The sequence below is a fragment of the Gymnoscopelus microlampas genome, assembly GCF_963454915.1.
Source record: "Gymnoscopelus microlampas genome assembly, chromosome: 6".
Classification (NCBI taxonomy): Eukaryota; Metazoa; Chordata; class Actinopteri; order Myctophiformes; family Myctophidae; genus Gymnoscopelus; species Gymnoscopelus microlampas.
The window spans coordinates 23,182,972-23,209,503 of NC_139943.1; the positions used below are offsets into that span (position 1 = coordinate 23,182,972).

Genomic DNA, 26,532 nt, shown 5'->3' on the forward strand with positions numbered 1-26,532 from the left:
AGTGCATTCCAAGCAGGACATATATGGGGCCAGTCACTCTTGTGCAGTCCTGTTTGCCAAATTATGCCAGAAGCTGACACGATGTGGATGTAAAAAAGCATGTTCTGGACACTGCAAATGCTTTAAGTTTGGACTTATCTGCACACCCCTCTGTGGTTGCAGTTGCTAGTAAACTGGCCTGTCACTTGCGCAGCCACCATTGTAAATGAGAATGTGTTTATAATGACTTATAACAAAACAAAAAGTAAGCACTAAGCTTTACCAAGCTAATAATGTGTATGGTAATTAATACACAGACATGTACTACAAGCTCATGTGGATAAACCATAAGCAGATGCACATTTCTGCAATTTATCGGCAGCCATATTGGAAAACATGCCGCCATATTGGAACCTAATGTTATTTTTTATCGTACTTGGTAGAAATACCTCCAGAACATATTCTCATATATTAAAATAAGACCCAGCAAAGTGATATAGTCCAAAACATTGGCCCAGTTGCAGCCATTTGAAAACTGGTGGTGGCCATCTTGAAATCTTAGGATTTTTGCGTGGCCAAAGGTTGATTATCAATTAGGGTCATATGAAGGACATCTGTGCCAAATTTCGCGCTTGTATCACCAAGTGCACTATCGTGTATTGAAAACGGCATATTCCCGCCCTGCTATTCTGGTCAAGAGGGCAAAGGGCAGGTGCTCTAGCACCACCTAGAGTCTATCTGTGCACGCCCCTGATTTTCTACATTGTAGTATTGCTACAGAACCTGAGAACTTCTTCCACCTCTGGCTGTGCTGTAGGTACTGTGCAGGAACCACGCCCTGGGGTCATCCCAGTGAGCACTATGACTTTGACCCCCAGCGCCAGGACGACGGCTTCATTGAGGTCATTGGCTTCACCTTGACTTCTCTGGTGAGTCATGATACCGACTGAACTGTACTGTAATAGACTGTCCTAACCTTATGCTTTTAACCACTTTGATCCTAAAACCCCTGTTTTGGGAATGTCATTACACAGTAGTTGAACATTTTCCAAATTTTCCAAAATCGCAAAAATGGCTGATCTACAAGCTCACAATGTCACATTGTGTGCTTGTATGTAGATTGTCTATTTTCACTATTTGTCACACACGGTATATAGGGCTTAAGAGGTGAAACACTGCAGTATTTAACAGCATACATTATGCTGTTAAATATGCTGACATCCATTGTTATTTGCAAGTTGTAGTTCAATAACTTGACCCACTCACATGCATGCTTTCTCATGTGTATACCTGCATACCATATTGAACCTTTATCTACATTAGTTAAAGAAAAAACAAATGAATGTAGCAGATCAACTGTGTGGCCCTTGACTCACTAGAACCAGTGACATATTGAACCAGATTAAACGATGCGTAGTGTCATAGAATCAGTTGCTAACACAGATTCAGAGGGGCAGTACACATGAATGTTAAAATGTCCAGCTTAAGTGGTGCTATGACTCAATGTAATCATGAATATGTATATCGTTGGACATAATAACCTGACATATAAAAGATGTATTATTCAAAGACCTGACATTTAAAAGGGACATTAAGGATTGATTATGCGGGCTAAAACTCTTGATTATGTGGCCTGCGAAATATGCGGAAAGTTGTGAAATATGCGGAAATATGCGAACATTGAATTGCGAAATATGCGAAATATGTGAAAAGTTGCGGAATATGCGGAAATATGCGATGCGAAACGTATATTATGCGATGTGCATATTATGCGATGCGATGCGCATATCTGCCAGCTCACACCGCTTCACAAGCTTGTAGATCGGCTATTTTCACTACGTTCTACACTATTGTACGACGAAATAGGGCATTAAATTATGAAAACAAAACAAAAAGCTGGAAATACAGAGATACAAGATTTCCACCCTACAGCGATGCTATTATTTCCATGTTGTCTCTCTCCAGGCGACCCTGCAGGTGGGAGGTCACGGTGAGCGGTTAGCTCAGTGTAAGGACGCGGTTCTGACCACCTATAAGACCATCCCCATGCAGGTGGACGGAGAGCCCTGTAAACTGTCTCCTTCTGTCATCAGAATCAACCTGAGGAACCAAGCTAACATGATCCAGAAGACTAAGAGACGGATCAACATCCCTCAGCTCAACGAGTAAGAGCCGGTGGTTTCCCGACCTTTTCTTGATCAGGGCCCACTTGAAAATCTCAAAGTGTTTGCGGCCCACCCATCTGACCACTTAACACGGCAGCCGAAAGAAAAATTCTGTGACTTATTTTTGTTTACATAACTTTTACGTTGACGTTTTACGTCAAAATAATTTTAGTGTTACAAAATAATTTTTGTGTTACAAAATAGCCAATCAAAAAGTTGGCTATTTTCGGCTTTAAAGAGTGTGTGTGTGTGTGTGTGTGTGTGTGTGTGTGTGTGTGTGTGTGTGTGTGTGTGTGTGTGTGTGTGTGGTGTGTAGTCAACAGGTCTTTCCAGATCAATTGGAGGTTACAGTGAAGAGGATCAACATGTACGACTATGAAACTCTTCACTACGACACACAGCAGCTTAAACGCTCCTGTCAGTACCTGGAACACACACACACACAAAATGTTTTATAGTATTTAGAGAAGTTGTCAAAAAACACATTTACAGCATGTCGAATGGTTATTATGAAAAATAGCATTTGTTTAATTGAAAAGGTTGCACAGTCTGACTTTAAATTCTTTAATTGACAACTAGCAATGAGCTGTGTGGCCTGCTATCATTTACACTCAACCAGCATCTCTGCTGAGTTTAATGTTAATGCCAATATGTGGACAGATAAATATTGATAGATTTTTTTGTGGTTTCAGCCATCTCTCTAGGAGTCATTGTTGTCCCCGGAGACAGTGATCTGGAGACCTGTCGATCTCACATAGAACGTCTCCATGACGGCCAGGTACTAGAATGTGTGTGTGCGTGTGTATGTGTGTCTTTCGTGTGTTGGTGTAATAAAGGTTAAGAGAACACACAACATAGCTTAGTATGCCTGTTGCCTGGCTGTTCGTTCATTATTTACTCAAATTACCTTTTTGTAATAGAATAGATTCAAAAAGAGAATAGAAACCTGAGAGTAAAATAAAATAAAATGGAATACTGTGTAGAATATAAGTTGAGGTTGTCTGTAATGTAGGCTCTCTGTTGGCCTCTTTGTCTGTTTGTCTGACAGATTTGAGCAGGAAAACAGTGTGTCCCTCTCTTTTTCAGGACAGCCCGTCACCACAGAGACTCTCTCATCGGTGGTGTTTTCTTGACTGTAAGTCTAAACACACTCATTAATGTATAGCTGTTGTAGCACACATGTAGAGCACATAACTGATCTTGAACTTGTTGCTCTGTAAGGAGCTGTGTCCACGAGCCGTTCTTACCTGAGCGCAGCTTATGTTGCTTATTTTGGATTGTTTTCAATGGGAGCGGCTATTCTGTGCTGTGCCTTCACATATGGTGTTTTATCTGTCACGAGAGTTGAAATATTTTCAACTGAGGCGTTCGGAAGGGTTTTTAGGCGAGCGCTTTGTATTTTCAGCTGGGAAGAAACGCTTTGGTGACAATACAAATCCAGTCCTCAACAAGTACTTGTCACAACAGCTTGAACATACATACACATTGGTGACTGATTCCAGCAACCATTTCCATCATAATCACACAGATTTGTTTCTCAGATCAAATCTTTAGGACTGACTGTCCACAATGTTATTTGCAAGTGATCAGATCAGATTTGAGTGTTCAGTCATCGCTGAAAATAGCTGATAGGCTATTTTTGATCAGCTATTTTTGACCAAATCAGGCTTCAGTGTCCAAGTGTCAAATTTGATTAACAAAAATCAGTTTTCATGTGTTTTTCTTCTGTTAAAACTGCATAAATCTAATTAGATTATTATTTTTCAGGTACAACAGCAGATCGTTTCTACAGGATAGACCGGGCTCAGGTACTCATAATTAAAAGAGATAGACCGGGCTCAGGTACTCATAATTAAAAGAGCTTGAAGTATGCTTTTCTATACTACATTGTACCACATGTGATTTGCTGACAAGCAACGCCACAACGGCACGTGTCACTGATTGTGACACGTTGTGGTTCTTGTCGGTAAGCGACACGGTCGTGCAATGGATTACAAATTAAGATTGTCTCCTGTGTATGGTACCTACATCACATCCTTTTTTATTACTATTTTACAGAATTCTGTGTGTTGTGTTCTTTATTTCCAACTTTTCTTTGGTCATTTTAACTTGTCACATTATATTAAAGCTATAAGCCAGTGCCACAAGAGGCTGTGGTTTACCACAGGACTCAGCCAGTAAGAAGAATCAAGGATTGGAACTCTCTAGTTTAGAATGCTTGTTTTTTACCATTGTTTTGTAAAATGCATTGTAATGTAACTCCGCTTTAAAAAGGTGATACACAAATACAATTATTATATTATCAGTAATCTTCAATATTTGTCCAAAACTCAAACCATCCTCTCCTCTCCTCTAATCACTTCCAGGAGCATCTAAACTTTGTGTCAGAGATCTCCCAGGAGGAGCTGTACATCTTAGACCCAGAGTTGATGCAGAAGGAGACTGTTGGCACCTCCCCTTCTCGGGCCTCTTCCGCCACCTCCACCCCCAACTCCTCTCCCACCACCATAAGGTAGGGGAGTGTGTGTGTGTGTGTGGGTTTTCAGGCTGTTCTGTCCTACTTTATTGTTATATATTTTAAATGTTGGGTGTGTTCTGCAATACACTGACTGTTATCAAATTAAACTGTTATGTAAATGAACTGGTATCAGAGTACCCTATAACGAACGCACCCGTTACGATGAGTAAGGTTTTGATTTTTTTTGTATGCCCTGTTAATGATACTAAACACTGTCCTTCCCTCCATGTCTCTTTCTCTCTCTCACTCTCCCTTTGTCTCCCCTTCTCACTCTCACATTTATCTCTTTCTTGCTCTCTCCCTCCTTCTCACTCACTCTCAGGGCAAGATACCTTCAGAGGAAGAGTATTTCTAGTGACAGTTCATTGGCTGATGCTGTGGCTAAGACTGCCCTCTGCAGGTAGGAAAAGGGATGTGTTGTGTGTGGAAGATGACCAGCATCACTACTACTACTGGTTTTCTATCCTACCAGGACCCTTGGTACTACTGTTTTCATGTCCTACCAGAACCCTTAGAATTTCTGGTTTTCCATCCCAGTGGTTCTCAACCTTTTCAGGCTGCGACCCCCCCAAAATAATCATATTTGAACTGAGGACCCTACACCCTGACAAGCACTTGGAATTGTAAGAGTTGAGGCATTACATTTAGTTTGACTCGGTTCCACAGATAAATATTGTGAAAATAGCTGATCTACAAGCAGCAATATTAGGGGTCCTGGTAGGATATATAATCTATCTTACTAGGATCACTAATATTGCTGGGTTCCTATCCTACTAGGACATTATTTACAGAACAAACATGTACAACAGACAGCATCTCCAACATCCACATATGTTATATACTCTGCCTTTTGTTGTTGTTGTTGTTGTTGTTGTTGTTGTTGTTGTTGTTGTTGTGTTTAAAGTTGTTCATTTCCCATACTGTCTACACTGTACCATGTCTCTTATTTGAAGGCGAGGAGCTAAGATCATTAATTTCCATCGCTCCAACTCAGCGCTCGCTGATTTCACACCCATTCTTAGGTATAGTATTTGTGTTTATATGTGTGTGTGTGTGTGTGTAGGATTTGTGTGTAATATTCCATCTCTCTGTGGTGGATTTAATATCAGTTGACTATCTGTGTACAATGTCTGACTATTGTCTTTCTCTGCTAAACTCCACCAGCCCTCCCTCATCTGACACTGAGAAAGGTAAAGCATCAGTTTGACTCTGTGCTAAAACTCTAAGTTTTATCACCCTGTTATCTTCTGTTGCTGACTGGCTATTAAGAGCTGTTTCAGTGTAAAAAGTCAGTGAGTTGTCTGTGTTTCTGTGTAAACAGTGGGTTGTCTGTTTGTTTCAGTGTCAGAATTAATTAACTGCATCAAGTCTGAAGACATGGATAGAGTAAGTACCATCTATTTCTTCTCTGCTAATGCAAGCTTCAGTTTGTATGCAAAGTCAGTTAAAGGGACATTTCACCCCTGGAAGAAAATGACCCAATGGTAATGAAGTTTAGGACTCAATTATTATTATTTTTGTGTATGATCTGTGTTTTTAGATATCTAGTAATCTTCGAACTTCTCGTGACGTTATTTACATCACGAGAAGTTATGTCATTCCTTTTCCGCACTACATGTTGTCTCGACGCGTCTCACACAGACCAGCTCCAAAGACCGCCCCAATGGGGTGTCCCCACACGGCCAGTCACTCCCATTAGCTGCGCCCAGCGGGCAACCCCCGTTGCAGAGAGAGACTTTACTTTACCTGAGTTATCTTCTGATAGTTGTACTTGAATGGTGACATGAAATAATAATCCTGTGTAGTGTTTCATAAGCGCAAGCGTGAAAAAAAAAGACAGCGTGGAGAGGCAGCGCTGGTAAACAAACCGTCGCGAAAGGCTAGGATAAAAATACCAAGGATTCGACAGTGATGTCACTACTATGCGACACGGAAGTAGAACTGCATGAAGATAGCAAGGATTTGACAGTGATATGACATCACTAACGAATCCTTGGACATATATGTAACTAGATGAACATGTGCTAGGTTCACGTTCTTCAGTCAGTGTTGCCAGATATTGTGAGAGAAATAAGCAACCAGGTCTAAGAAAACAAACCCAAAAGAGGATAACTAGGCCAACTTTACCTAGACATGGGATATTATATATTTGAAAATTGCCGATCTACAAGCTCACAACGCTTCGCTACCCATTGTGAGCTTGTAGATCTGCTATTTACAAAAAAATCTTGAGGGGGAAAAAGTGCAAAATGTGGAATATTTTTGACAAATATCTGTTAGGGGCTCCCTGGCACAAATTATAATTTCAGATGGGGGACTGTGGAAAAATACATGAACATGTTTGAGAACCACTGGTTTAAACAACAATCAAAACATTTGGAAACAAGCCCAAATATCAACTACATTTTAGAAAGAAGCCGCTTATAATAAGCAGACATGGCAACACTGCCATGCTGTTTGAATGTTGTCGTTGGAGATCACACCCAGATAGAATCTCCCCTGCCACAAGGAGGGGCAGTAAACCAAAGCATTGTGGTCATTGTAGTAATGCAGCAGTCCAGTCAAACCGTAGTCAAACACACAGATTTCATTATTTTTCTGGCCATAGGGTGCAAATTTTAAATTGTGCTACTGTTATCTACTACAAATACTATTACCATTGAGTGATTGCAGTTTCTTCCAGGGGTGAAATGCTCCTTTAAATATTTGTTCTGAAAATAAATGGCTAATTTAGTTAACTAATCTCTTTACTAAAAATTCTCAACTTGGTTGTGTTATGTGGAGCTGGTTGAGCATTTTATTAATACTAGCGTCATGAATACCTACGACGCACCGCCGATCCGACTGATATGCCCATATATGGAGATCTCTGTATCTGTCAGTACTTGTCCCTTTTATGCCCATATATGGTGATCCCTGATGTCATCAGTATATCCCCATATATGGGCTTGCCCCCTTTTGTGCCCACATATGGAGCTGACTGATTTGTTTGCGCCTGATGCCATGACGACACATTGAGGTTAAACAACACACTCCATATTTGGGCGTAGCTGCATTGGGAACTCCTTATATGGTTATAGCTGAGTCATGGTGACACGAGCGTGACGACGTGAGCCAATTTTAATATAGGATATTCTTTTTTATAAAATGTTGATTGAAAAACAACACAATACACACAGAATGCTGTGATAATACAAACAAAACCAAAATCTGTACCCAAAAGTCTAGTTATCTCTCACCTTTCCCCCTGACCCCTAACCTGTTTGTGTGTTCAGCTGGTACAGCTCCACCAGCAGGGGGCAGACCTGTTGGTCCAGGACTCTGAGGGCCGGACCCTAATTCACCATGCTGTTGACACTGGCAACAAGGACCTCACCAAGTACCTCCTTGACCATGGTACTAACCTGTCCAAGCATTGGACATCACCAATCACCAATAACTCCTGTTATAAAATAATCTCTGTTTTACTGTGGTACTAACCTGTCATGCATTGGACATCACCAAGAACTCCTCAGCAGTGTTCATTTTGATTTAGTTTAGTCATAGTGTTTTGAATAAAATGTATTTTAGTTTTAATCATATTTTAGCCATCTGAAAAGTTTTAGCGTTTGTCTAGTTTTAGTCTACATATCAGACTAAATATCATAAGATTTTAGTCGACTAAATGTACAATTGATTTTGTCGACAAAAATGTATTTTGGCAAGCCTTGATGGCGTCGTAATGGTTGATTTTACACTTGGTTGCATGCTGAAAATAGCCGATCTGCTACTTTCAGAGTGCAACCAAACATAAAATGACTTGTCTTTTAGTTCTACTGGATCTCTTCTCCACTTCTCTTGTTGTCATCATACCTTAGTTTTATTGAGTTTTTATTGAGTTGTGGTCGGTGAAAAAAGGTAGTCGACGAACATTTTTTTCGTCATAGTTTTAGTTGACGAAATTAACACTGCTCCTCAGCCAACAGTGATAACCTGTTATAAAATAATCTCTGTTTTACTGTATTCCTTCCCCTGTGTTTTGCGTGTTAACGTGCCTGTGTATTTGTGTTCAGTGCCCACAAATCACCTGGACCTGACGGAAAAAGAAACGTAAGTGAAACCTCACTGCATGTGGAGAGAGAACAGATTTTAATTAATTTTAATTAAATGTATTAGAATAGAATAACATGATTTAGTATAGTCTTGGTTACTTACTAATGTTGGGTACTATGCAATTGTACAATCAGTTAACTCTTAAACATGCTGTCAGTGTGGATATCTATAACTCTAGTTGAAGTCTAATGGCATCATACAAAAATGTTTAGAAGTAAAATAAGCAGTAACTTCTACAAGAGCATAATGTTTCTTCTGGTATGTGGATGTAATGTGGAATGTAATATTATTTTTCACCACAGACCTACATGGACACTATTGTCTTAGGCAAACTAATGTCATTAGTAGTGTGTAGTAACATTTGCTGTATTGTGTGTGTGTGTGTGTGTGTGTGTGTGTGTGTGTGTGTGTGTGTGTGTGTGTGTGTGTGTGTGTGTGTGTGCGCTATCGCGTAGAGGTGAGACAGCACTTCATAAAGCAGCCACTTCCTGTCAGAGGGCCATATGTCACTTCCTGGTGGAGGCAGGAGCCTCCCTCAGCAAGACAGACCTTAAGGTATCCCCTGACCAGTGTCGCCATGTCCCCTTATTATAAGCGACTTTGGGCTTGTTTTTCTGTAAAGTTGCTCGTATATATTGGTACGGTAGTTGTGGGTTGCGTTTTTTTGGGCTTGTTGCTAAAGTGTAGTTGCTTATTTGGGCTTGTTTCCTAATGTTGTTTAAACCAGTGGACCCCCAAATTGAATATGTATTTGTCCCTCCCCTAACCCCCCATCTGAAAATATTGTGTGCCAGCAGGGAGCCCCGTACCAGATTTGTGTTGTTAAAATGTTTCAAAAAATCTTTATTGAAATTTTATTTCAAGATTATTTTTTTTAAATGGCAGATCTACAAGCTCACAACGCGTTGCATCTGTGAGCGTTGTAGATCGGCTATTTTAAAATAGCCGATATAGGTTGAAAGTGCTCGTGTGGCTCACAAAGTGCTAACAAAATCAGGCAACACTGCCCCTGACTTCTAATCTCTAAACCACATTCAACCTGCTGTCCGTATTTTGGGCATATCATTCTAGGTAAAAATTTTGCTAACATTTTCAGAAATAGCCAAAACAGCTAGCTAATGAGGTTGTTTTGGCTCCATTGGATCATATCAGACAGTCGCACAAAGCACTTAACCGCAGTATGTGAAACTTGATTAAACTTTTATCACAACTGGTCATCATCATGGCAACAGCTAGGAAAATGAGGCCCAAGTTGAAAAAGCAAAATGGACCTATTCTTTTAATCAGGGTCAGGGTATGATCAAATTATTACTGTGCATGTAAACACACTCAGTATGTGAACGGTGTGTTGGTATGTGAAGCAGTCTTTAACAATGATTAATGTTGCTTGTCAGAGAAAAATGGCATCATGGCAGGGCGCCTGGCGATGCTCCCAACCCGCACAATGGTGGTAGTGCTCTGTTACCATGGACGAGCTAATGGCAACTGGAAACAGCCCATAATATGAGGGATGTTTTTTTTTCCTCAACGGCCAATGAAAGGAATTGAAATATCAGTGACTGTGTCCATATATGGCAACATGAAAGCCTAGTTTTCTCTCTTTCTGTTCTCTTTCTTCTCATATCTGTCCATCCTTACGGTTTCATTCAGTCTCTCAACTTCAAATTATCTTCTTTCGGTCTCCTCTGTCAGACAACAGACTAGTAGACACTACATCTATTCAGACAGTAGCCTTTACATTAGATACTACATCTATTCAGACAGTAGCCTTTACATTAGATACTACATCCATCCAGAGCCTTAGACTATACATTAGACTCTACATCCATTCAGACATTTGAAAGACACTTGTGTTTTTTACCTGCACCATCATCACCAACTGAATTTTGTGTTTGTGCATTTATTATTCTTGGTGAATAAAATAAAGTAAAATAATAATTATACTAATTAGAGTGTTGTTCATGTCAGGGCGACAGTCCCAGGCGGAGAGCGGAGACAGCGGGTGATGAGGAGCTTTCTCACTACCTGGAAAACAAACATCTTCAACAGACACTACAGACACAGGACCATGAGACAACCGTCTGACTGCCTTTCTGACTGTCTGTATGTCTGGCAGTCTCTGTCTGTCTGTCTGTCGTTCTGTCTGTCTCTCTCTCTTTAGTGTACAGCTGTCAGCTAATGCTTCTACTGTAGACATGTCGGTGACTAGACAGACAGACAGGGAGATGGACAGGAGACAGATAAATGAATAGACGGATACTGTATATAACATGAGTAGAAGAGATTGAGCATGTTCATTGTTTAGCATCTTTGAGTTTTCCAGACGGACAGCTGTGCAGACACACTGAAACAGGTAAACTGTCAAAACTATTAGCTACCAGATTCTGTACAGAACTGTTGCCAGGCAATTGTCTGTCTGACATGAAGTCAGTCCTGGGGAGGTTTTTGTCTTAACAGCAACTGAGGTTCCACAAAACATCTCTACAGAACGTGTTTTTGAAATGGACCAATCATGGGTATTGAGACTCACCTCAAATGGACAAATCAGTGTTGGCTGTAGTTAACACGTCATTAGAACTGGATGTTTTTTCTTTTTCTTTGTCCAGTCCAAACAAATGACAGCTCTCAGCTTGTGTGTGTTTCTGACTCTTAGATCTTTTTGTTTACTTGAATAAAACTGTTCAGCCACTGATATTTAACTTAAATTAAATTTGTTATTTACTGTATAGAGAAGCGTATGTTCCATAATGGTCTCACTTGTTACTTTCTTTCTTGTTCTTTGATTAGAATTTTGTTGGGATATTTCTATATAAATACAGTATGATAAATCTTTAAGGTGTTTAGTTAGCATGGTGGTTTCTCTGTAATATTAATGTTAAGTGAAAGTACCTTCTAAATGCTTAGTCTTGTGATCTGGAGTCAGTGCTTGAATAGATTCTCTATTCACTTCTGTCACCTCCTCTCATTTCCTCCTGTTCACTGACAGACTCAGGCTCTGTTTATACCTGGTCAGTAAAATGTGCCCTGGTGTACACATTCAAATCAGATATCACAATTTCCCACGTAGAATACTGTTTGCTACATTGTTTTCTCTTCACATCCTCCTAATATTAGCATTTTCAGAAAGAACAGAAGCGTGTACATTGTGCGTTAAAATTATAAGAAGATAGAGTCTAAAAGCATCAGCCTGTTAGATTTTGAGAGATCTTGTGTGAAATGTTGACATTTTGACCAAAGGGTGGTGTTGGAGGAAATGCCATGGGGTCACTAAGATACTGTATGTAGCTTCATCCTCTGGGGATCATGAATGTCTTCAAAGTTTCATGGTGCAAGTAGAACATTAGGTCTAATGGTGGTGCTAGAGGAAAGCCATTGGGCTACCAAAATCAGTAAGGGTCATTCTCTGCAGAGCATGAAGGTGCACAGCAAATTCCATTGCAGTCAAGCCAGTAGTTTTTGACAAGCATTGTTTGGGACACAAATGATAGACCAACATTCCCATTCTTAGACCCCCACTGCAAGCAGGGCTAAAAATGTACTACTGGCATTAAATTATAACTTTTCACTTTTCTTTTTACTTTAGGCGAACTTCCTAGTTGTCTCAGCACATGAATGTTTAATTCCTCTCACATAGTTCTGATGTGGACTGGAGATGTATTGCATTTTCACATTATTACTAATGTGGCCAAGTGTGTCTCAAACCGCCTCCCAAAGTAGTTTCACTAATAATCGGATATCGGCTCGTCTTCAATCCATTTTGGAAGCATGTACACCTGGATTATTTGTTTGTTTAAAAAGCACCAGCCGACTGCTGGATTATCTGATCACCCAAGATAGCAGGGGTAGGCTAAACAATAAACATAATGTGGATTAATAATATCTGGGCACAATCAAGATTCAAGACATATTGTAATGGCAGATAGATCGGACTGAATCGCCAGGAATAGAAAACAAAGAACACACAGACTGGTTACCGGGACGGCAGATGTCTGATCTGTTGGAATGTATTTTACAGGCAGTTTGTTTCTGCTAAAGTCAGTCTGTGAGTGCCTACTCCATGTTAACAGACTAAAGACAGATTTATACTTGTGTTACGCTCTTAAAATAGCAGATCTACAAGCTCACGACGATGCAACCGCATTCAGCTCTGTCTAAAAGCTAACTTTGTCAAATGGCAATCATTCGCTTCCTCACTTTTCTCTGTTGAAAATGGTTTCATTTTCCGACAGTTATTTGATGAAGTATAGCCTTTACATTAACACTGAGTTTATCTTCTCTCCTCTCCAGCCAAACTAGTTAGCTGCTGTGAACATTTACTTTTATAAACTTTGCATTCTTTAAACTGCCTCTTTTTCTTTTCTTTTTCTTTTGCCATGATGGAGGGAGGTTTGTAAAAGCTGAGTAGTTTTATGATTGCTTTATTGTTTGAGTTGCTGTGCAATTCACATACAGAGATGTTTGACTGTAATTAAATTTGATGTTTTTGTACTGGCCACAGCTCTTTGAAATGTAAAATAATAATAATGAATGAGCTACTGTTCCAGCTGCTATAATGGCAGTTGTGTACTGTTTCTGTGGAACCTAATAAATCTTCTAGTATGGAGTCAACCCATGTGTGATTTTATGTTTACGATGCTTCCCTTCAGTCAGATTACATGACGTACAGTAGTTCTATATTATCCAGGACCTCTTTACCACAGAGGTAATAATAATTTGAATTTATATAGCGCCTTTCAAAAACCCAAGGGCGCTTTACATCACTTGCCAAGTGAACAAGTGTCTCTTCAGTGCAGACTGTACTCAAAGTACAGTATCACCTACCTACAACATCATGGGTTTGATCCTGTCTATCGATCTAACCTCTCGGCCCTGTATCTCTCTGCTTCCTGTCCTTTTCTGTGCCTTGTCTCTGTTTCTGTCCTTTTTCTCTGCTTTGTCTCTCCGTTTCTGTCCTGTTTCTCAGTCTTCTCTGTCCTATTTCTCTTTCTTGTCTCTCTCTCTTTGTCCTGTCTCTTTATCTTTCTGATCAGTCTGTTCTCTAATTTTCTGCCTTCCATCTTGTCTCTCTTCTGTTCTATGTGACCCCCCTCCCTCTCTCTGTATATAACAGTGGTTCTCAAAGTGTGCTACACGGACCCGCAAGGGTCCTTGAGGTGGTTCCAAGGGGTCCCCAGCAATAGTTGATGTAGCATCAAAATAAGTTTAACCACTTTAACCCTGTTTATACCCTTGTACTAGACCTCTAAGCTCACGGTGGGACGTGGGCTTGTATATCTGACATTTGTGAAAGAATTTGAAACATTTTGAACAATTTTGACACTTTTTAACAACACACACAAATCTCTTGTGGGAGTCCATGTCACACAATATTTTCAGATGTGGGTCCTTGACATGAAAATGTTTGATAACCACTGCTATATAAAGAGGTGTTCTAGAGATGTTGTGGACTGATCTTTTTACTGACCTGGGGGGGGGGGGACTTAAGGAGAATCACTCCTTAGCTACACCCCCCCCCCCCCCCCCCCCCCCCCACCCCTCTCTCCTCCAACACAAAGGCTGCTCTGCATGAATGCTCCTTCACAGCACACAGAGGCACCTGCTGCTCTCCTGCTGACTGAAGCTTTATTTAACTTTGTCCTATACAACGTCTCGCTGGCCATCATGTTTACTATATCATTATACATAACATGCACATTCAGTACCTACCCATCTATTGACAGTTTTGACTTTATCTCTGTAGAACAGTTACACCTGTTTGTATGAAAGGCGGTATAGCGTTGTCGTGTTTGTTACAGGTAAATTGAGTGCTCTTACATTTCGCTGTACATGTAGGTTCTTTAACAACCTCTGGCCTGCATGTACTGTACCAACCTCATTCCAACTGGTTGAATCATTTGCCTGCAGCCTTATTGTTCTTTTGTGGAATCGCTGAGTCACTTAGTTTATCTCATAGTAAATCACTATCTGTACAGTTCTGCCCAGTTTACATTCTAATCATGTCTTTGTGTGCGTGCTAGTGTGACTCCAATCCAGAGAGGACTTCCTCCAGCAACTCCCAGTAGAACAGTTCTGTTCCTATCAGCAACAAGTACAGGTTACAAGTACAATTAACCAACACCAGTAAAAGGCTCATATACAATATTCCTACTATTCAGGATGCACCACAAGTATTTGTGTTATTGTCATTGTTTTGTTGTTGTTGAAATGAGCTGGTCTTGTTTTGTTCCTGATCCTGTGGATTAAAAAGCTGTGTGTGTGTGTGTGTGTGTGTGTGTGTGTGTGTGTGTGTGTGTGTGTGTGTGTGTGTGTGTGTGTGTGTGTGTGTGTGTGTGTGTGTGTGTGTGTGTGTGTGTGTGTGTGTGTGTGTGTGTGTGTGTGTGTGTGTGTGTGTGTGTGTGTGTGTGTGTGTGTGTGAGAGAGAGAGAGAGAGAGCCAGAGCCAGAGAGATGGGTGGGGTGCGTGCTTGTGTGCAGGCGGGCGGGCATGCACGCACGCGCGTATGTGTGTGTGTGTGTACAAGCAGATGTATTCAGGCAGCCACAGAAGCCATCAGTTCCTCTGTGTAACCAACTGCTCCCTGAGAAGAACAAGTGAGTTTGTCTTTTTTCCCTTTTCTTCTTAGTTAGTCTCTAGTTATTTGGTTTTATGTTGTTTTGCTTTTCAATTGTATATGTCAAGTAATTCATATTATTAGTAGGGCTGTTTTCAGAATATGTTACATAATTAACAATACCATTATGAGTTGTCTTAATATGAAGCATCACATCAATCGACTCTGAATGTCTTTTTTGGCCAAGTGGCGTTGAATATCATTTTATTTGTTAGCTGCTTACATACACATTAGGCATAAAAAACGTAGTTGTACTAAGGTATAAGTATTCAAAATAGAAATTTTAGGAGAGAAGAAAATGGAAGTTGTCAAATGGCAAGAAATCTATAAGAATATGCATATTTCTATGTACAGAAATCTATTTACATATACAAAAGTCTGGAATATACAGATATCTGTTTACAGGAATATATCTGTATACAGGTCACATTTAAAGTACTGCACGTTATACTGTTTAAAAGCACATTTATATACACTATGTATAGATACACTGTATATTATATATATACTGTATACATATACAGTATACTATATAGTGTTGAAGAGCATTAAACTACATGTACTGTAGCTGAACTACGTACTTGAACTACATTTTGCTGTAGCTTGATGGTAGTACAACTACGTTTATATTTGTATGGCACGTCAAGTAGTTTAGCTACTTTATTTGGTAATAGTTTTGCAGTTTAACTACTCAAGCTACAAACTAAAATGTTGGGCAATAACATGCAAAGGAATATTATATTCATTTTATTTTACCACTACTGTGTTCTTGTACTACAGCACAGTAATGATAAAATAACACTGGTGTCCCAGCCAGTGCTGCTTATGAGTGACTTTTCAGCTTTGGCAAGGATGTTTCATGTTTTCAGTGCCAAACTGAACCGCCTATCCGATAAGAACTTTGAGAGACTGCTCATGTGTTGCGTTAACCAGACATTCTGCCCTGGCATCTAAACATATATATGCCCAATTGTTCACACTACGTTGATTGTTATAAAAAAAGAATTATGCAAGGAGGCGACTGCATGGTTATTTTGTCCAGCTAAATAATTATTGCAGACCACAGAGACACACACACACACACACACACACACACACACACACACACACACACACACACACACACACACACACACACACACACACACACACACACACACACTCAATCAACTATGATGTCAGTATTGTGACATCAGATATGTCCATATTTGGCCATAATCCAGGCACCTAGTACTGTGACGTATACTGTACTCAGTACATCGCAAATCAATGTGACAGTAGTGTACTGTCACATTGATTTGCGCTGATGTTGGGGATCCCCTTATGGGCATTAAACTGTTGCCATGTATGGGCATAATCTGGGCACACACACCCACGTGTATCTTCATGGGCATGTGGTGTGCTTATTTGCACTGATATTGGGCATGTCCATCCATATGTGCCACATTATCAGCCTGCCCATTGTTGCCAGGGTTATTGCAATAAAAACGTGTCACGAATGTCCAGTCCATATATGGGCCTATCTGCATAACCGCCACATAAAAAAACAGACGTGTAAATTCAATGGCCAGGTGATATACTTAATACTTATGGCTGTCTTATTTTATATCTGATAATTTTTTGAGTGGTGCCGAAGGCAACCACTCCTATACATGACTTTGTCCGTGTGTCCGTATGTATGTATGTCTGTCCACAAACATTGATGACAACATCAATACGGGGGTCAATACGGGGCTCATCAAAGGCACCACTCACTTCACACAGGGTGTGATTTTTTAAAATCTACATTGTTGAGAAAGCTCAAAGTATTTCACTACCCTCAATGTTCTGTTATCTGGCATGTGACTAATAAAAACTTGAAACATTCATATTACAACAATACATTATATGTATTATCTGCACTAATTATTATCCTAACCAACAGGACAGGACTGTAATGGTTGCCAAATTATTCTAATGCCATGACCTAGATATAAACTGTCCTATATCATTTTACCATTCATCCGTTCATATTCACTCATTCATTCACACTCTTTACTATTAATTCATTTATCCATACATCTATCCAGTCCTTATATTAATTCATTGATACTATTGTGACATTTATATTTTTTACTTAAACTATCAAGTCATAATATTCATTCATTCATTCATACCATTCATTCATACTATATACTGCTGTTATTGTCTACCATTGATGTTAAATTTGTTTGGGATCCCGCTGTTTGTCAGCTGTCACATGTCAAAGCAGGAAGTGGTCGTGACTAGCTCTTTGTTTGGCGGTTCACTGGCTGTTCATTTCCCTCCAGTTAAAGTAGTCAGTTAATCTTAATATATCACGACATTGTGACAGTCTCTCAGTCCAAATTAATTTAAACAGTCTGTTATGTTGCCCTTATTTGTCCAGACAGTTGGACAATAAACCTGAATCTCCATATTAGCCTTGGACGTTTTTGAACATGCAAGCAACATGTGTGAGGGTATCTCACACATTAGACAATATGCGACAACACAACATATAGACCTAGCAGGACAAGTTTTAAATACCATGATTTTTTAATATTCTGGACATTTATCATTTATACAGGATACAGTACATGTTCTATGTAAGAGTCAAATTCTATTCACAAAAAGGTTTTTCAACTCATCTCAAACCGATTCTCTTCTCTTCATCTTCACACTCAAGTTCTAAAGCTCTAGAATATGTCTCCACTGCCACTTCTGAGCCCCCCCCCCCCCCTCCCCACATCTCCATCCCTCCACTTGTCCATGCCCACACCTCTTAACCTCCACCATGCCACTTTCCCACCCACCACTTCCACCTGATTGGGTAGTTGTGTATTGGTTGTGTGTAGGTTGTGTTGCTGTAGTGACGTTAGCTGAAGCTAGCAGAGTGAACTCTGGGCTCCATGAGGAAGTTCTCAGAATGTTCCTGTGGGTTTTTCCTAAAGAGAGCAGCTCACTGCCTTTCTTCAGCTCCACTCTCTATTGTCTCCTCATGCAAATCACTTTGTATTCACAACTGGGGCTGAAGCCAGGCGGGGGGGGGGGGGGGGGGGGTGCGGGGTGTTGGGTGGGGATGCTGGATATCGTTGCTGTCGGTTGGAAACCTCATATGTCCAAAACTGCTACTGTTCAGCATCTAAATTCAAAAATAGCGAGCTCAAAACGCATCACATTTTGAGCTTGTAGATCTGCTATTTTTGCTACTTTCGTGTGACTCTGTAGTATGACAAAGTAAGGCATTCATTTACGGGGAAAAAACACAAAAAGTTAAAAATATGAAGATACAAGGTTTCTGTCCGACAGCAACGATATGTGGGGGTCATTGGGCTGGGAGGGGGGTGAAAGCAGGTTGTTGGAGGCTGGCTGTTGTTCGGGGGCCATTGAATCAGAGTTCCATTGAGGAGGAGAAGTTTTAAAGAGACTCTTTGAGATGCTCACTACAGACCTCCTCCTCTGCCCCACCATCCCACCCCCACCCCACACGCATGCACGCATGCAAGCAAGCGTGTGCGCGCACACACACACACACACACACACACACACACACACACACACACACACACACACACACACACACACACACACACACACACACACACACACACACACACAAATGCACATAAATACATATAGACACACTCGCATCCATAAACATAAAGGCATACAGTATATGCGCACGCGTGCACACACACACTTGTATCCGCACATGCACATGCACGTGCACGTGCACGTGCACGTGCACGTGCACGTGCACGTGCACGCGCACGCGCACGCGCACGCGCACGCGCACGCGCACGCGCACGCGCACGCGCACACACACACACACACACACACACACACACACACACACACACACACACACACACACACACACACACACACACACACACACACACACACACACACACACACACACACACACACACACACACACACACACACACAAACACACACACACAAACACACAGACTGGGGCCCCCTGCTGAGACGCTGTTCTGTTGAACACAAAAGGGCCCTGAAGGCCCTCAGCGGGAAGGGCTTCCATAGAGGAACACAGATTCACTCACAGCATCGCTTTAATAGAGCTCTGAAAGAGAAAATGTGTGTGTTTGTGTGTGTGTGTGTGTGTGTGTGTGTGTGTGTGTGTGTGTGTGTGTGTGTGTGTGTGCGCGTGCGCGTTTGAGCGAGTGCGTACGTGTGTGACATGTGAAAGAAGAGCATCACTTTAATGAAGAGTACAAAAGCTGGAAAGAGAAAGTGCGTGCGTGCGTGCGTGCGTGCGTGCGTGCGTGCGTGCGTGCGTGCGTGCGTGCGTGCGTGCGTGCGTGCGTGCGTGCGTGCGTGCGTGCGTACATAGAGTACATATATGTTTGTATTTATGTACATGTACACGTATTTGTAAAATATTAAAATCCAGAAGCAATTTATTTGTGGATGTGAAAGTCCATCTGTGAGAACCAGAATGGAATATGATTTATGGACACACTTTAATGATGAAAGAAGGCTCCAGACAGTACAACAACATGTGTGTCATGAACAGTAGCCATATGTGAATACATTAGCCTAGTTTCCTAATCCTACAGAGGACTCAGAGCCCACATGGATACAATGGACAGATTAGATGGATTAAGCATGCTGAGATTTGGGGCTTTGGGCTTTGATTTTGGACCTGATTGGAACCATTGGGGTCAGGCAGATCCAAGCAGGCCTGATACTGGTGCTGTTCCAGTTGAACAGAACCAAGAAAAGACAGCTGAATAGGAGACTTTAACCACTTGAATCCTTGCATCCCTATTCTGGGAGGAAGATTCACCAAAAATGGCTACAAGCTCCCAAAGCGACGTGTTGCAATGCATTGTGAGCTTGTAGATTGGCCATTTAGCTTGTAGATCGGCTATTTCCGGTGAAGAGATTCGGTGTGGAGGGAAATACTAGCAGACCTAGTATAGAGCCCTGGGAACTCCAGTCAACTAAGTATAGGGTTTAAGTGGTTAAATTAAACGGAACAGCTGACGCACTGATCATCCCTGTGTCAGTTGTGTGATGATCCCTGTATCATTGACAATGATATTAAGTTGTTTATTAATTTATGTATGTATTTATTTTACTACTGTAGTTTTCCTCACTTGTATTTTATATTGGATCTTCTACTACTCTTTTCTGTTGCAATTACCAATTCTTTTTACAGGAACCAGTAGTTTTTGTATGAATTTAGGGGAAGACTGGGTAAGCTGACCCACCCCTCTATCTAGAAAGCTGTACACATTGTGTTGTCATGTGACCATAAATTTAGTAAGCAGGGAAGCACCCAACATTTCTAGCCTGTGAAGTTGGGAAGCACATGGGGAAAGTGGAAAGCATTCTTATCCAGAAAACACACATAACTTTGTTTTTGATTGTCAAAGTACTTGTCAGGTATAATGACTGTTACGTCAAAGAGAATTTAGCCATGCCTAAAAATATATATCATACATGTAGGTGATTTGCCATGAGAATCATTTAGCTAAAGGTTTTTCACTTGTTCTTACTGTACTTTGTACTGTGTCCAGGATGAGAGGCCTGTTGTCAGTCAGTCTGCTGCTGCTGGCTCTGCTACTAGCGACCGCTGCTGGGAAACACAGACACCATCGCAAAGGTGAGAAGTCTGAGAATGAAACAGAGGTAAAGTCTGTCTAATGTATTAGATTTAGTCTGATTGAGTTAGTTGCACACCAAAAAGTGCTGATCTACAAGCTCACAGCACTTTATGAGCTTGTAGATGGGGTATTTTTTTTGCACAATTCACAACCCAAGTATAAATCAGGCATAACAGGTGCCCGTAACATCCTGGAGGTTGACAAAAATTGCTTGCCTCAAAAATGGCTATTGATGTGACCTTGTGCAAGGCATGTCACCTCTGATTGCTCCACTGGAGTAGTAGCCTGGGATCCAGCCTGCTTCGCTACGTTCGGCAGAAAAAGTCTGCCGAACGTAGCGAAGCAGGCTGGATCCCAGGCTACTGGAGCAGCCCAGTGGCCAACAGTAGACGACTGTGGTTGTGCTGGGCAGCTCCTAGTGGTCAACAGAAGAGTGTGGTTGTATTGAGCAGAATCCAGGTGTGACTATAACTGTATACTATGTGAAGCAAGATGACTTAACAGATCTACAAGCTCATAACACGTCAGGATGCAACGCCTTTGAGAGTTTGTAGATCTGCTATTTTTGCTATACTGTATCTGAAGATTTTGAAAACTTACATTTCTAAAAAATATATCTGTTTTTCTTTTTTGAAGATACTATTTGAAACATTTTGAAGATTTTTTTATATGTTTGCCTAACATGCCCAAAACAGGGATGCTCGGGTTAATGTGGTTAAATGTCTGGCCTGTAAATTGAACGAGCTTTGTGTGCTGTTTGTCTGTCTGTGCAGGACATAACAAACATGACAAGGGCCTGGAGTGCTCCACTGACACCGAGTACGGGAAATGTGTTCCTGAGTCTGGGGACTGTGGGCCGGGCTTGAGGGAAGCCACCTGCAAGGACCACACCGAAAAGATCCACTGTTCCATCCCCTGCAATTGGAAGAAAGACATCTGTAAGATAAAGATTTATAGCTTTCTTAATCCAAGATTCTCTCACCATCATAATCCATTATAAAACATTTAATGTTTGATTTGTCACACGTACCACTGTCTTCTGGGAGGCAATTGCAGCGGCTCGAACCGTAGCCTTGAAATGCTGTCTCATCTTATGTTTTAGTTCTAGTTTTTGGAATAATTAAAAGGGCCCTTAACTTATCTCACCAATCACTAAATCTAAACTGGTTCATCATAAAACCATCATAATGGCCGTTAAGAGATTTATAAACCATTCAAATTAATCCTAAAATGGCAGCCAATGCAATGATTTTAAAATTGGTGTAATGTGAGCTCTCCTACTGGCACTGGTCAGTGCTCGAGCAGCTGAATTTTAACTGTAACTGACCTATAGTTTTAGTTTTTTTGCTAGACCAGACATAAGAGCATTACAGTAATCCAGCCTGCATGTCATAAAAGCATGCATTAGTCTCTTAGTGTTGGCTTTAGAAGGAAACAGCCTTATTTGAGCAATATTCTTAAGATGATAAAATGCAGTGATATGCCCCATAGTCTACTGTGTGAATGGATGCTGTGTCTAATGTATATTCTACTCTCTGAATGGATGTTTGCATGTTGTGTCTAATGTATAGTCAACTGTCTGAATGGATGTTGCCTAGTCCTCTAGTGTCTAATGTGATGTTGCTCTTTTAGTCTTGTATGCCATTGTTCATTATTAGTACACTTTTGTAGTACAATTGTGTAATTTACTTCAACTATTTCAGTATCAGATGCCACAAATTGTCTTTAAATGAACATCATACTTAACTTGATAATAACAATAAATAATACAACAATTAAATTAATAAAAAGTGATTCTGATTCAGATTCACAGACTCTTAAAGAACATTGGTCTGGGGAGTGTCACGACCAAGTTTCAACATTAGTCTTACTGTGTTGAGGATTATTATCGTGCACTGACTAAGGCGAGCACATTAATGTTGTTGTTATTATTATTATTATTATACTATTATTATATTATTAATTATTATTATTATTATTTATAATTTTATATTTTTGCTTTAAAAGCACAGTGAAGCATGACATGAAAGAGACTGCAGAGAGACATAGGCCCAGTCAGATCAGATTGAAACTCACAATATCGCCACTTTGTCTGTGTTAACATGTATTATGTATTGTGCATTGTTATGTATTGTGTACGCTTTAATGATTAAAGCATAGACAAGACAAAAAAAACAACAACCAACCAACAACACCAAACATGATGTGTAGACAATACACCGCCTAACGATTGCACACGTTGTTTTGTCATCAGCTGACTGCAAGTATAAGTTTGGTGAATGGGGACCGTGTGACCCAGAAACACTCACTAAAAGTCGATCTGGGACTTTCAAGAAGGCGTTCTTCAATGCTCAGTGTCAGAACACAGTCAAGGTCTCCAAACCCTGTGCTACGAAACCCAAGAAGACAAGAGGTAATCAAACATGGCAGACCGACACATCTTCAAATACACAGGATCGTGTTATTTACCAACCTACAAGATGTGGTCTAACTGCTTGTGGGAAAACCCATTTTGTCCTTGGGTTGTCTTAATAGTGGAGTAGATCAAGGAGTTTTCAACTGGTGGTCCATGGACCACAGGTGGCCTGTGAAGGTATTGCATGTGGTCCCTGACCATGCATTTAGTAATGAAGGAAAGTGAAGATTTGTATTTACATTTTTATTCCACGGAACAGTGCATTAATGACCCGGTGACCTATGATGACGCGTCAATGTTGTCAGTTACTGGGAAGTCGGAGGTCAAGAAATTCCACAGAAAAGGGAGTTAGAATCTCAAGAAGGGGAAGTGTACTGGATTGCCTGATTGAATAATAATTATTAGGAAATGTGCCCATATAGTCGCGTGTATAATGTGTCTGCTCACTCATACATAAGATACAAATCAGTAAGTTTAATGGAAGGTTTGATAAAGTAAGAGAACAGAATAAGGGTAACCGTGGGATAGGAATAGATCAGTGGTTCTCAACCTTTTTTTGAGCTCTGGACCACTTGCATATTTCAGTTAAATAATGTGGCTTGATATAAATTGTTGCACGTACTATCGTGCAACGAATTAAATCAAGCCTCATTCAAGCATTATTCAATTTCAAGCTTTTTCTCCCACACTACGCCTATTAATTCAAATCATTTTCTTACATTTTATGGACTTTTTAAATATGATTTAAACATATTTTAATACATTTAACAAAGGCACTGTATTTATTTATATTTCAAGAAATGTTCCTATTGACCACCTGCAGGCCTAAATATGCCATGGACCACTAGTAGTCCATGGACCATTGGTTGAGAAACAGTGGGATATATAGACATGGGATGCATAGCAAGTGTTACCAAAGCAGTGAAAGCACTAATCTTAGCTCGTATCCCCAACAGTGGTCCCTGCTTCACAATCAGTTGAAAACCCCTGGAGTAGCTCATTGAACCTTTGGACTGGGGTGCACGATTAAACACAGGAACCCATAAATAGCTCTACATTCTGATAGTTATATCATTGCTAATAGCTAATAGTATGGACAAATGAATAAGCACATGAATCCCAGCTGAACTGTATAACTTTACACAACTGTCTTTGTCCAGTTCCACAAGAGAAGACACAGTAAAGGAGGACGAGAGAGATGACAGAAGAGGACAGGTTTCTCCTCTCTCCCCTCAGCACAACAATTGTCTTCCCCCAGAAACAACAAAAACATCATTTTTTTGTTCTTGGCTTTTTTTGTCCTTTGTATTTCTCATCTTTTCGGTTCAGATTTTTCCTTTTCTTTTTTGAGTTACTGTAAGTCTGTAAAGTTGTTTTCCAGGTATTTTTTCCAACTAGATAATGATGGTTAACTCTATGCTACATGTCAATAGTTTTTCATTTTAATGGAAAGTTCAGGAGTTCATCTTTAGCTAGTTGTTTATTGTAGCTGCTCTTGTCTGTAGAGCCTCTGTGCACCAGGGTCCAGTTGCATATACTTTGTTTAAGACAGGTTAAACATTAGATTACCTTAAATTAACCAATTAGAACAGACTATTACATAATGAGCCTATTGCACCCTGGCTAAACTTGACCTAAGACTTGCATTATTGTACAACAGCTAAAAGATCATACAAGTATAATGTTTTTAAGCTTTTAAATACTGTACATTTCTTTCTTTTTACATTTCAGGACCTATTTTTCATCTTTAAATCTAAATTGTTGCACCAATGAAAGAAATGACAGCTACCAGGGACTAAACAAACATCATTTGCACAATAAGCAATTTATATGGTAGCTGCCAGCTTTATTTGGTTATTAAATTACGATCACGAAGAGTAGCCATGGTTTTTGTTTTTTTCACATTTCAATTTATGTCTGACTAAAGTGACCAAAACTTGAACTTGAATATGATGGTGTTGCTCGCTGAAAGTAACTGATTGTCAAATTAATGCAATGCATAGGGTCTTGTTTTTTTAAGTAAGCTTAATTTACTTCATCACGTGAGGTTGTGGCTTGCAACACTATCATACTACAGAGTATATATTAGGCTTTATAAATTAGACTTTTTCTTTTTATGCAACTGGCCCCAGCATGTCTGTTCTGTCCTACTCTTACAACCAGATTTTGAAATATGCATACTGTATATGGGACTTCAGTACATCAATAGATGGGTCTGTAATAGTGAAATCATTAATTAAATCTATTTTTGAACAATATAGATTTTGTCATTGCAAAATGAGGCTTGTATAATGGAGTAAAATAAATGTACTGGGATAAAATAAATATTGTTTGTCTGTCTGTCTCTCCTACACTGTCTCCCTCTCAGTTTTCCTACTTTCTGTCCCTCCTACGCCATCTCCCTCTGCTTTCCTACTGTCTTTCTCCCACCCTGTGTCTCTCTCAGCTTTCCTAAATTCCTACCATCCCTCTCTCCTACACTCACTCCCTCATAGTTTTCTTAACAACCGTCTCTCCTACACTGTCTCCCTCTCAGCTTTCCTACTATCTGTCTCTCCTACACTTTCTCCCTCTCAGTTTTCCTATCATCTTTCTCCTCTACACTGCCTCCCTTTCATCTTTCATAGGCCTACCGTGTGTCTCCTCTACACTGTCTCCTTATAGCTTTCTCAACAGTCTTTCTCAGTGAAGAACCAATAATAGGTATAGTGGTCCGGTAAGATTCTTTCTACCCCCAGGTATATTGTTTGATCTTTGTCACAGCAGTTCTGCCCCACCAAAACAAACAATTAGCGATATCCGCCTCAGTATTTATTTACACCAGTAAAAATCGAATAGGCTAATAAGCATGGGACTTCCGGACTAGTCTAGAGATGAAGCTTGAAATAATTTTCTCAGTTTCAAAGCAGTGCTCTTCATCTCTGAAGGACAGACTAGGCTGGGATATCTACAAAATGAGTTTTGATAAATGTTTCAAAAATATGCGCAGCGTCCGATTGCGGTGGAACTTTGCAGCACATTCGCACTATGTTGAGTAGCAAATGCCACCCTTTTAACATTGCGCTATTTTAGCGCCACCAGGAGGGCAATTTTGGCAACATTTTTTTTAT

General features: G+C 40.3%; 2 protein-coding genes across 4 annotated transcripts in view; both read left to right on the top strand.

Moving 5' to 3' along the window:
- The window catches only part of dgkzb (diacylglycerol kinase, zeta b), a gene marked incomplete at its 5' end in the record, with an annotated part of 50,112 nt that extends 36,750 nt beyond the window's left edge, over nt 1-13,362 (top strand). For all 3 annotated transcript variants that reach the window (XM_084061087.1, XM_084061088.1, XM_084061086.1), the window contains 15 exons: nt 797-908; nt 1,945-2,144; nt 2,461-2,561; nt 2,837-2,922; nt 3,231-3,279; nt 3,912-3,952; nt 4,511-4,656; nt 4,985-5,062; nt 5,616-5,684; nt 5,827-5,852; nt 6,005-6,048; nt 7,938-8,058; nt 8,715-8,751; nt 9,210-9,309; nt 10,723-13,362. In XM_084061087.1, the coding sequence (XP_083917213.1) occupies nt 797-908; nt 1,945-2,144; nt 2,461-2,561; nt 2,837-2,922; nt 3,231-3,279; nt 3,912-3,952; nt 4,511-4,656; nt 4,985-5,062; nt 5,616-5,684; nt 5,827-5,852; nt 6,005-6,048; nt 7,938-8,058; nt 8,715-8,751; nt 9,210-9,309; nt 10,723-10,839 (1,327 nt within the window). In that variant the 3' untranslated portion in view covers nt 10,840-13,362. The remainder of the gene's footprint in view (nt 1-796; nt 909-1,944; nt 2,145-2,460; nt 2,562-2,836; nt 2,923-3,230; nt 3,280-3,911; nt 3,953-4,510; nt 4,657-4,984; nt 5,063-5,615; nt 5,685-5,826; nt 5,853-6,004; nt 6,049-7,937; nt 8,059-8,714; nt 8,752-9,209; nt 9,310-10,722) is intronic.
- Nucleotides 13,363-15,206: 1,844 nt separating this feature from the next.
- On the top strand, nt 15,207-25,768 carry mdkb (midkine b). The gene is made up of 5 exons (XM_084060243.1): nt 15,207-15,344; nt 20,920-21,005; nt 21,780-21,944; nt 23,261-23,419; nt 24,583-25,768. Exons 1-5 carry the CDS (start codon nt 15,238-15,240, stop codon nt 24,603-24,605), a joined length of 540 nt encoding a protein of 179 aa, XP_083916369.1. The 5' UTR covers nt 15,207-15,237; the 3' UTR covers nt 24,606-25,768.
- The last annotated feature ends 764 nt before the right edge of the window (nt 25,769-26,532 follow it).

What these genes read in the sequence shown, in the direction of transcription:
- mdkb (XM_084060243.1), top strand. Translation starts at nt 15,238, where the DNA reads ATGCACGCACGCGCGTATGTGTGTGTGTGTGTACAAGCAGATGTATTC. An exon ending in CTGCTCCCTGAGAAGAACAA is followed by an intron (nt 15,345 to 20,919) that starts GTGAGTTTGTCT and finishes TACTGTGTCCAG; the next exon opens with GATGAGAGGCCTGTTGTCAG. An exon ending in GAAACCCAAGAAGACAAGAG is followed by an intron (nt 23,420 to 24,582) that starts GTAATCAAACAT and finishes GTCTTTGTCCAG; the next exon opens with TTCCACAAGAGAAGACACAG.